This window comes from Diprion similis, chromosome 10 (assembly GCF_021155765.1).
Source record: "Diprion similis isolate iyDipSimi1 chromosome 10, iyDipSimi1.1, whole genome shotgun sequence".
Classification (NCBI taxonomy): domain Eukaryota; kingdom Metazoa; phylum Arthropoda; class Insecta; order Hymenoptera; family Diprionidae; genus Diprion; species Diprion similis.
Window position 1 is genome coordinate 8,894,755 of NC_060114.1, and position 11,531 is coordinate 8,906,285.

At 40.6% G+C, this 11,531-nt stretch overlaps 2 protein-coding genes across 3 annotated transcripts in view; one reads left to right on the top strand and one right to left on the bottom strand.

Annotated features, from left to right (window-relative positions):
* The window catches only part of LOC124411934 (glypican-4), a 44,564-nt gene extending 44,442 nt beyond the window's left edge, over window positions 1-122 (top strand). The window contains exon 9 of the mRNA XM_046891487.1: window positions 93-122. The gene's annotated coding sequence lies outside the window, so the exon portion shown is untranslated. The remainder of the gene's footprint in view (window positions 1-92) is intronic.
* Window positions 50-10,110, bottom strand: LOC124411928 (intracellular protein transport protein USO1-like). 2 transcript variants are annotated; one of them, XM_046891481.1, is made up of 28 exons: window positions 9,414-10,110; window positions 8,559-8,651; window positions 8,045-8,465; window positions 7,673-7,774; window positions 7,411-7,597; window positions 6,861-7,086; window positions 6,596-6,749; window positions 6,392-6,521; window positions 6,021-6,275; window positions 5,162-5,335; window positions 4,929-5,089; window positions 4,568-4,850; window positions 4,364-4,478; window positions 4,171-4,285; window positions 3,966-4,091; window positions 3,467-3,817; window positions 3,229-3,399; window positions 2,516-2,671; window positions 2,348-2,455; window positions 1,861-2,163; window positions 1,702-1,759; window positions 1,503-1,644; window positions 1,304-1,442; window positions 1,115-1,218; window positions 908-1,049; window positions 692-801; window positions 470-618; window positions 50-429 (listed from the first exon to the last, which is right to left on the bottom strand). In XM_046891481.1, exons 1-27 carry the CDS (start codon window positions 9,509-9,511, stop codon window positions 546-548), a joined length of 4,497 nt encoding a protein of 1,498 aa, XP_046747437.1. In that variant the 5' UTR covers window positions 9,512-10,110; the 3' UTR covers window positions 50-429; window positions 470-545. The 2 variants fall into 2 exon arrangements, with proteins under 2 accessions (XP_046747437.1, XP_046747435.1); XM_046891479.1 differs by having other exon boundaries at window positions 908-1,052.
* Window positions 10,111-11,531: the final 1,421 nt, after the last annotated feature.

Consider the following 11,531-nt stretch of genomic DNA (forward strand, 5'->3'; position numbering starts at 1 on the left):
TCGAAAATGGGATTCCCTGTATATCGTTGCATTTAACGATAACATGCTTCGCTTTTTTCTTTTCATCTGCTGCTTTGAATATGTATGTAGAGGTATATATTTATATATATATATATATATACAAATAAAATGTAATAATTAATTACAAACTCACAAGTAAAATGTACAATATACAACGATCTACAAATCTATACAATTTTCTAAATTTAGATATGTAACATATATTCATGTGCATTGTATACTTACAACATAACGTAAATTTAACGACATACAGGCTGTTCCAGGATGATTAGAATTTGAATTTACTCAGCTTCTCGTTTATAGATCGTTCAAAGTGTCCAAACTCGGTAATATTCCTGTACAGCTTCATGCTACGTTAATGTCAATCTAAATGCGGGTGGTTCGTCATCAGCTTGATATGAATTACAAGTAATCACATTCCCATATTGTCCGTTCGATTATAATGACATCGATATTACGATTATAATGATACGTTAATTTTATTTTAATTATATTTTACACAGGAAGGGTTGAAGATAGTATTGTTAATTCTTTGAGGCCATCGAATTCCTCGAGGAAGGTCTACTCGCCTCCTGAGAAGCTCCTCTTCTGTCCAAGCTGCGTAAATCAGACGATTAGAATCATCGGTATCTAAGATTTAGTAAATCTGCGATGTTTTTTCGTGCTTTACCTGTTACTCCGCGACGAACCCCTTTTGAACATGTCTGTCAATTTTTTCTTCAAGTTTCGTTTACCGTTTCTCGTATCCTGGTCATTGATGCTCGCCTCAGAGCCTGACGTCTGAGTAAAAAAAGTAACATTCTCGAGTAGAAAAAAAAAGAATCAAGCGGCAAAGAGATTTTTTGAACGAATAATTCAAAGAACAGAAAAAACAGGGCTCGCTCACCTGCATTGAGTAATCAAAGGAGCTATTCGGGTCGTCGACACTTGCCGACTTAGTCAGCTTCGTCGTTATTTTCCTTATGATACCTTTGTTGTATTTTTTGTCACGCTGAAGCAGCTCGCTCTTCGTCGAACCGCCCGAGAGCCTGCTGCAAAATTAAAGGCAATTGTTAAATCCTTGCTATTGTTAAAAAAAAAACCTGTGGCTTACCTATCGACACTCGAGTCTCTCTGCATACTGAAGTGCCGCGAATCCACGTCCGAACCGTCCAAAGACTGCATGCTTGATACGTTACTATCATTTGCCCAGATGGTCTAAGATCACGAATTTACGGACGAATTAGACACGTGCAAAGTGGTAATCAAGAAATTTTTCATTGCTATAATTATTGCCAACTACCTGTTGATCATTTTTTCCCGCTGTTTGTTCAAGGGAAACACTCTTTCTTTTCAAGCTCGATTTATTCGACTTATCTTGATAGCCAACTCGACTCGGAGTTGTTCCCCTGCTGGTTGAGTCGCTGTCGATTGACGTTGACCTGACGAAAATTTGAGTTTTAAAAAAGTCACAAACTCTCTGGAATTCAATCATCACTTACCGTTTTCCGAATTTCTTAGCCTTCACCGCTAATCGATCGTCGAATGTCTTTTTCGTGTCTTTCAACTCCTTGGCAACCTCCATCAGTTTTCCAATCGTGTATTCAAGCTTCTCCGTTCTTCCACCCAAATCCTTTGTCGACCCTGAAAAAAACATGGTAAAAATATTGCCTCAAAGTGACAATCAGTTTAATTTCATACCTCTGATATCTTCCCTCGAGTCCATCATGCCTGGTGATGATTCCCTAGATTTTGGACCCTAAAAAACCAAAAACAAACGTTTGGGATTCAAAGAAAATATTCCATCAGTCGAAACATATTTCATGAATAAATTTCAGTGATGCGAATGCTTTGAATCACCTTCAATCTCCTCGGCGGTGTCGGTGTGTAAGTGTCACTGTTGGCTGTCTGTTTACCATTGAAACCGTCGTTGTTAGTTTTCGAAGCCTGTAACTCCGGGAACAATTTCATCAGATCGTCGACCTGCTGAAGAATCACGTTTACGCTACGAGCCTCGTTGTGTTCAAGACGTCTTTTGCTCGCGATGATGTCCCTCAGCTCTTCGCGTTCCCGTTCGTGCCGCTCCTTCTCCCTCCTCATCTTCTCGTTACTGGTCCGCAATTTTGCGTGAGCATCTCGTAGCTCTAGCAAATCACACTGGAGCTGAAAATCGCAGATGAACAATACTCGTAAAATCTTTGAAATCACATTAAATCCCTGAAATACTACGAATTTTTTGAAAATCAGAATTCTGGTGTAATTATAATATGAACTGTAGTTCTGGCGAACTGGTAAAGATAAACTGTAGTTAATTAACGCTTAGCTGTAAATATTTTCACACGCTCACTTCGATCAGTTTCTTTTTGTTCTCTTCCTTCTCCTCGTCAAATGACTTCTTCAGCTGATCCTGCTTCCTCTTATTCTCGAGCCGCTCTTTGTCACGTTCTCGTTCGATCTGAAACGTGATTTTTAACAATATTCAAATATTTTCGTCACCAAATTATTCTTCTCATACCTCGAACAAAGTCTGCCTGAGGTCGCGAGCCAGCGTTGCGGTTTCTTGAAGAAGCCTCTGCTGCTCCTCTCGCTCCTTTTGCCAGGCAAGTTCCATTCGGACTTTAAGACCCGGAATTTTTGTCCGTCCGCTCGAAAGGAGGCGCTCCTCTTCCAACTGTAAATCCAAGTGTCAGTAATTCTTTCAATTGGGATCCTTAAGGAGTTTTGAGGACCGGGTCAAGTGACTGATGTAAGATTGGGTATTTATACAAGAATTAGCCTGATTGTTTCGCAAAGGTTGGATTTGAAACTGATTTTGTAAAATGATCCTGCTATTTTCAGAACATGCGCTGTAATCAATATAATAAAAATTTTACAGGTTTTCAAGATATTCATTTCGCTGTAAGATGGGCTTTAAGGTTATATTTTCCGAATTATTCGATTATTAATTCATGGGTCGCACCTGACTAGAGCGTACTCCCGAACATCTAAACGATCATATCAGTAAAAATTCTGACTTGAACGGAAGTTTGAAATGAAAATGGGATCAATTCTCGTAAATACTTTTAAATCGGTCACGTGGCCCAGATATGATAAAGCTAATATGGCGTCGCGTCGGGTGAACAGCTGATCCTTTCCGGTGAACTTAATATCGAATATCAAACCACGAAAAATGTCATACATGTTACATTACTTCTTTTTTATGAGATGTAATCAAATGACTGTAATAACCTCGTTCACGCGCGATTGCATCTCCGAAAGTTTGACCTGCCATGCAGATCTCTCGGAAACGAGTTCTGTCTTTAGTTTAGAGGACTCGAGCCTTGTTTCGGACAGCTCGTCCTCCATACAGCTGATCTGCTTTTCGAGGACCGTAACGTTGTTCGCGATCAATTCCTCGTCCTGAAAAATATCAAAATAAGATGACGAAAGCTAGGAATTATTTCCCAATAATCGACGAAATCGTTACCTCGTCAGATTTTCCCGTCGACGTGTTCGACTGCCTTCGTTTCCGCACCGCCTTCAAATCCCCGATCGTTCTCTGAGCACCCTCAAGCATGTGTTTGTAAGTGTCGCGTTCTCGCTTGTAGCGCGAGAGCTGGTTTTGTATTGACTGTATCTCGTCGTTTATCGCCGTTATTCTGTGCTCGTATCGCATTTTACACTGCGCCAAATCCGCCTTCTTCACCTTGTCCGCGTTGGACAAAGCGCTCTTCGCCTTTCGGAGCTCCGTTTCCAATGCCGAAGTATCCGCTGACCAGTTCTTCTGGATCTTCGAAACGCTCTCGTAATCCTGAAGCCTGCTCGTTAGGTCGTCGCTCTGAAATTCATCATCATTAAAGTGACATATCGTTTTCATCTCATGTAAATACCACTCGTCAATTGATGTACTCGCGATATTAGGATATAGATACCGCGAGTTTTTTGTAAAAAAAAAGATATTGATCATGAATTGATGATACACTTACAGTCTTTTTTACCGCGTCCAACTGCTCGGTGAGGACAGAATTCTCTTTCCTCAGTCTTGCGACTTCATCGTTTTTCTCATCCATGGACGATTTGTTGGCTGATTTTTCATACTCGCGTAATTTCTCCTGAATAACGAAATATCGATGTAATACAAAAATAGAAAACTTGATTTGATGCCGTTGAAACAATAATCCGAACCCTCACCTCCATGCGTAATTTTTCTTTAACCCACTCGTCTTGTTTCTTATTGTACGTTTCACGCATCGCTTTCAACTCTGCCTCAATCCGGTTTATCTCGTGCTTACGGTCTAGCAGTTTGCTGCATTTAAATTTCATAAGTAATTTGTCAAAAAATGCGAGGAGAAAAATAAAGATTTTAAATCTGCGAAGAGTTTACCTGGTCAATATCGTGTTTTGACTCTCAAGATGGGCTCTCGAATCGCCCAGGACACCGTACTTCACGTTTAAATCATCGTATAGCTTGACTCCGGTTTTTACTTCCTTTTCCAGGTCTGCGGTAAAATCAAAGACGGTTAAAATCTGATTTTCGTAACTCTTGTAATCGGCACTTAAGATTAAAAACCAAACTGATGCAACTGACTTGAAATTTTTTCGGTGTAACTTTGCTTCATCTCGTTCAACTTCTTCAAATTAACACCCGCTTTTTCAAGACTAAGTATCTTCTTTTTTAGCCCAGCGATTTCTCCGTCTTTACCCTGAATGTGTTTTTCGCTTTCAGTCCGAACCTTTTCCAGCTCTTTTGACAATTCTACGACCTCGGAATTCGCTTTTGAAATCTTCGCCGAGCAGGAATTTCTCTCGTTCTCCAGTTCCAGTTTAATCCGCTTCAAATCTCCCTCAAGCTGAGATTTGCTCGCTTCAACCTGCGAGAAAATTGAAAATTTGAAAATTTTCTCTACCGCTTAAAAAAATCAAAATTCTTTTTTTCACAACGCACTCACGGAGGCCAGTGTCTTTACTATCCGTCCCTCCTTTTCCACGCACGTCGTCAGATCGTTCTGCAAATTTTTGCACCTCTCTTTTTCCACGTACAATTCTTTCTTCAGTTCGTTCATCGCCAATTCTATTTTTGCGCTTTCTTTACCGGACGATGTCGCTGATTCTAAAACGTGTTTAACAAAAAAATGAAACTCCGAAAATTTTTTGCCTCGAAGAAATATTTCCATTGGTTTACCGAGATCCTTTTTAAGCTGAACAACCTCGTTGTAGACCTTCAGCTTCTCTGCAGATAGTGACAGCAATTTGGACTTCAGTTTTTCTTTCTCTTCGTGAAGTTTCACCCTTTCAACATCCCACGAGTTTCTCTCTTCCTTGTTCAGGCTGATCGCATCTTCAAGTTTCTTCTTGACTGGAAGAGAAAAAATTTGCGATACATGCGATCGATATTCGGTTCAATCGTTCAAATTTCCATCATTCATAATTTTCTCAATTGCGCGTGGGGCAATCATTATTTCAAAACTGGTTCTCGAACCTGTGAGAACGTGCGCACGGTAAATGAGAATCGGGCAGTGTCACGTGCAGTTCGAGTAAAGAATGAACGAAAAAAATGCAGTGAGTCGTGCCACGTTATTATAAAAGTCTAATTACGTCCCCCGACCGCATGATATTATATACGCAGAAAGCAGGCGCATAACTGCATGTTCCCATTATTACAAACGATATACGTACCGCTGCTCCGGAATGGGGTTCAGTTCTACTTTACCGACCGCGTATCGCCGTTCTAAATTCAATTTTCTAACGCCTTATAAGCCGTTCCGCGCAATCTGCACGCACACCACGCCTCCGGCCGACTTTATATATTATTATATTACACAAAGAACATTGCGCGGTTTCGATTCACAAAGTGTCTGAAAAGCTACCTGTGGATTGGATTCTCATTGATTTGTTCTCATTGAATTCCGTTAGTCGTTAATTTGAATTTGAAAATTGACGCTCAATTTCAAACAGTCTTCTTCCTTCTATTCTTGTTCCTACTTAACGTTTTAGTAACTTTAATGTCATCTGGAATGTAATAATTTTTAAATGGAACTAACGTATCAAGAGTTCGGACGATTTGTTGTCGTCCGAAGAAGGCTGCTTGCCACTTCTTTCCGTTTTCTTCGAGTCCCTCTCGGCGGTAAGTTCCCTCGTTGCTTTATCGAGCTTTTGCTTCAGGAGTTCGCATTCCTTGATAAGTTTTTCCTGGTTTTTCAAATTCTGGGAATTATCCTGAGGAACCAACGCTGGAATTCCAGTCACTTCAACGTCTTTTCCTTCAGCCACGGTTATAATTACACCAAAAACGTCAGCTGCGAAAAGTAATGAGAAGAAATAAACCGAGACGAGCTTCGAGCAAATTTAACCCCAGTTAAATTACACGTTCTAAATTCAACTTCACTTCTAATAGTGATATTCAGCTCCTGACCTATTTCCTTCTCGAGGTCGTCAACCATCTTTCTTAGCTGCAGCTTTGTCGTGTAATCGGTTGCCTTTTTTGCCGTGCGATTTTTGTACTCGTTGACCACTTTTCGCAACGTCAATTCCAACTTCTTTAACTGTGAAAATAGTACGGTCGTCATAGATGTACAATTACCAAATTAACGATAAAAAAATTGCGTGCGGTTTTTACCCCATCGAACTGGCTTGATATGCTTGTTTTCTCACTTTCCAACTGCTCGACTTTTCGCTCAACTTTTCTCAGCTTGAACGAGAGGATTCGACAGTTTTTATTGGACTGTTCCAAGTCCTTACGAAGAGTCGTGTACTCGTCAGCTTGCTCTTCCCTGATTAAGGTAAGGTAGAACAAAAATAGTAGGTGAAAATAAATAAAATAATAATAATAATTTTAGTCACATAAAATTACGGATCAATCTTGTAAAATTAATATCTCATGCCTGAAATTGTCCTGCATCTCGTATATCTCTTCCTCCAAATCCCTGATTTCTTTTTTCATATCTTCATTCTCGTCCATCAGAGTTTCACACAGAGTTTCCGCGGCCTTTAATTTCGATTTGAGCTCCTCGTTTATCTTATCTTTCTCCGAACGATTCGCCTTTACGTTCAACTCCTTTTCCAAGCTCCTGAGCTTCGTTGAAAGCCCGGATTTCTCTTCGGTCAAAGCTAAAGAAGGGGAAGAGCAATGGATGAAATAACGAAACCAAAAGTGGATTACCAAAAATAATATCCGCTTCGCCTGTTCGTCGCATTCAATTCACGATATATAGGCATCTAGTACGCATATAGTAGCGTTATTTTTTGTGATTTATAATATTATTATACGAGAAGTGAAAGGCTTCCGTACGAAAGGAACGCGTGTGAGTAAAGCTCGTGACTATGTGTGATGAAAGTCTCGCCGCGTTGCAATTTATGTGAATTATCGGCGAAACTGACGCCATGCATCGTTTAACTTCAATTCTTATGAATATTCATGAACAACGGTTACACCTTCGGTTTTAGCCTGAAGATCTTTGACCGTTTTTTGAAGCTTCGTTACTTCGTTGCTCGACGATTTATTCGAGACGGTGTCCATCGTTGCCAGTCGACGAAGCAGAATGTCGCTCTTCTCTCTCTCTACCTTTTCGCATCGCGTCCTCATCTCGCTCAGCTGAGCTTTGAGCTTCTCGATTTCATTCTGAAAATAAATCACCAAAATCATCAATTATGTCAAATCAATCCGCATCACAACCAGTCACTTCAAACTTCATACCTTCTCAGTTTTCCCGCCTTTATCGCTGCTCGAATCACTCAATTTATCTTTCCCAGGTTCGATTAATTTCATTCCATTTTCCGACGGCCGAGATTTCTTCACCTGGTGAAAAAAAAGTCTTTCAGTCGCGGGTCAGTTTTCTGTAAACAAAAATTCCGAAGGCCTGATAGTTTTCAAACGAGAGCGAATCTAAGTTTCGACCAATCTGAGCGAAGTGCGTCGGAGCGACCGTTACACGAAGCTGGAACGCGATTGGTCAGAACGTTCGAACGCCTGTAATTCAAAAACTATCAAGCCTACAAGAATTTCGTCTGAACAAAATCCGCTCGGTTTTTTGCGCAGAAGATGTCAGCCAGGAACTCATTGCTCCACCTGTATGATGAATTCAACGTCTGTATTCGATGACGCGGGATTGTCGGTCTCGTCGACGACGCTCTTGACGCTTTTGATCTGCAACTTTTGGGGCAAGTTCGAGGCATCCGTACCGAGCTCTGCGACATCGTCGGCTATCAGGGAGTTCGAAAATCGTCTGAAGGTATAGCTGTCAGACTGCGAACCAGTGTACGCCCGCTGTTTTCCTGCCAATGGCCCCGGAGCAGCGGGCACTTGGCTCGTCTCCGCTGACTCAGCCTCGGTTTCCTTCTGCCCGAGATTGTCTATCGTCGACGTCGACGACCAGCCACCGCTCAGTACCTGTTTCTTTTCGCCGAGTCCCTGCTGGTAGAGCTTGGACTCGTCCTTCGCCAGGTTCGACGTCGAGGCCCAGGTTCGCTTGTCTGTGTTCTCGGTTGAGCTGAAATTTTTTTAATATATTTTTTTCGATTCCGAGACTCGTAGGCAAGTGTTTTTTTCTTTCGCGCGTGTAAATGGTTTGGGACAAACCCACCGGCTCGTGGCTGGTTCCCACGGGGAGAGGCTTGGTGACGAGGCGGTCGTGTCTTTCAAAGTACCTTTCTTCCCTATGTGCTCTTTGTAGTCTCTGAAAAAATATCGTACAGAATATCGCTTCAAAATCTATTCAGTGGAATTGAAATAAAAACACGGAAGTTTAGAAGATAAATTGGATATTTGTGATCATCGTTACATTTTATTTCGCTTTTATTATTTATATCTTGTATTTTTACAAGCGAGCCTGAAAGAGATTATTTTGAATACGAATTCGCAAGGAGGATTATTAATTCCAGAATTGTGTCCGGTGCGTACAAACGATATTTCAGCTATGAGCTTTGTGCGGGGAGTTCAGACCTCGATTTCCTAATAGTCTCTCTGCGTGATGCTATTCTCGTACTGCAGCACAAATTACTTGATGCCGATTCACGGAGTAGTAGCGAGTATACTATAAAGTGGGTAATTTCTGCAATACCAGAAAGGCAGGTGTATACGTATGTAAACTTAGCCCTACCCCGGGTACAAAGATTGATGCCATAAGCACAACCTAACCTCATTCAATCTAGACCTCAGTTTTCGATACAAATTTTTGGTTATCAAGTGTGACACGATAGCTACAAAACAGTGAATGGTCTCGTTTGAATGCTCGGGTCGCCGCCGATTTCGGAAAAATGTAAACCTCGTTCCAATTTCTTGGGAATCTGGTGATCAGTTTACAGAAATGGCTGGGGGGGGGGGGGGGGGGGCTTGATTGCTCAGCGAAGTCCTCGCGTCGCGATTCTCGGCCAGAAGTGGTTTTAAAATTATTTTTATACTGCTGGGCATATTGTTTTTTGTTTTTGTTTTTTTTTACCTGAAACATCGCTTGCACCTCGTCGGCCACCGAACCTGAGGGTGAAATCCTAACGGACAAAGAGTGTCACCCTTCGCCGTTGGATATAGATGGTGCATTTTGGGTAAACCCTTAACGCCTTTAGACTCCACGGTGACGGCTGTTGTATTACGCAATCACAAGAAGTAAATTTCCACCAATTGTTACAAAACGTGTAACACTCTTATTTACCTATTCACTATTTGTTTATCGTGTTGTTTGTTCGTTTCTTTTTTTTTTCTCGTCATAAAACAAACGATGGAAAATAAAAAAACAAAATTCGACGATTCGCAGCCTTTATAAAGATTCCTCTATAACACATGTCATCGCGTGCATCGCGGCAAATAGGCAAAGATTCCTCAACAAGAACACATAATCATCCCAACAATTGTTATTATTATCAATCCACGAATAGTATTTCTTTTTCTTTTTTTTTCTTTTATCGGCACCGACCACCGTGCTCGCGGTCAAATTTTTATTCTGCTGCTGCTTCACTTCTGTGATGTAAAAAAAAATCACCGATGTCACGTATAGGTGAATCATTTTCCCAGCACTGCGTGATATCCGTTTCTTTCTACCTCCTCCAATTCACTAATTAGGGATAACATTATGTCCTTTGGCGTCTCTGGTTTTCCCCTCTCTCTTCTTCTCTCTTTCTCTTTCTCTCTCTCTCTCTCTCTCTCGCTCTCTCTCTGCATCCACACACGCATGCACTCGCAGATACCGACTGACTCTGTACCCCGCCGGGCTACTACTGCTACCCAGCTCTTAAAGAAAAAGAACAACGAGGTGAAGACGATGATGATGATGACGATGACGACCAAGACGCAGAGAGAAAGATGCGATCGTGCCGATGAGTGGAGTCGAGACGACGCGAGTGCGTGCCGGATTGGATATCCGCCAATGTATATATTTATACCTTAGTCTATATATAGATTAGATACCCACCACTACGCACAAATTCTCAAACTACTACGTTATAGACATTTTTCTCACTCACTTATATCTTGGTCAGCTGCTGAGATGTTCAACGTTTCGTCGTTTTCTTCTTTCGTCGGATATGGTTGATTGGTTTCGAAAAAACACCAAACATTGTTGAATTTTTTTTGAATTTAGTCAGAATTTTCACCGTTTCAAAACAAAAAAATATATTGTAATATGAAATTCAAACTTTTCATCTGATATTTGTGAAAAAAAAAAAAAATATTTATGAATGTAAACATATTTATAATTAGATATTTATTTTTGATTCTTTACACGTGTCTCCGTTCTTGTATTTAATCTTTTCGTCTTGTTCATAAAAATGAAAAATCCGTTCGCGGGAAATTCAAAACGTGACGCCTTTACGTCATCGTCAGCACCCACAGCAATTTTAGATCTTTACTATGCGTCTGTGAGATTTCTTCACGATCATGAATGAATATTTTCATTACACGTGACTCACCTAACGCGCAACCTAGCCTGATTCAACGCAGAAACACAAACGGTGTATTTATTATTAGAATAAATTTACAAACAAAATTCAGATGTTTTATAGGTATTTTTTACACTGTGCAGTATATCTACAAGATATATTTTCTTCGGAGTAAATGGTAATTTCATTCTTCTCTCAGCTGGCTGAAAAATGAAAATAATTACTTGGACTATCAATATGAACTCATGCACTAAACCCGCATTATTAAAACAAAATTCCTGTATTCTTCTTCTGTACATTCTGATTCATTAATAGCAGTGACATCGGACTTTTTGCAATTAGTACTTCTCAAAAAAATACGTCGGTATAACACATGACACGAACAGTTTTAGCGTTTTTCGCGTTGTAAAAGGACAACGGACTTGTATCGAGACTTGTGTACAATATGATGTTTTTGCTGATCCTGTAACTGTTTTTAATCAGACGTTATCCTACGTGTAAATTGGGTTAATTGAAGTTAGGCGTTTTTGATGCGAGTACTCCAGTTGCCTTCAACTAGGCGTTTTCTGCGAGAGTAAAAAGATTGCCTACAGTTAGGCGCTTTGGCTTCGACCAGACCGACGTTTTCGCCAGACGTAACTTTAATTAATTTTCTATGTTCAGTCAGGTTGTGTTTAGTATATTTT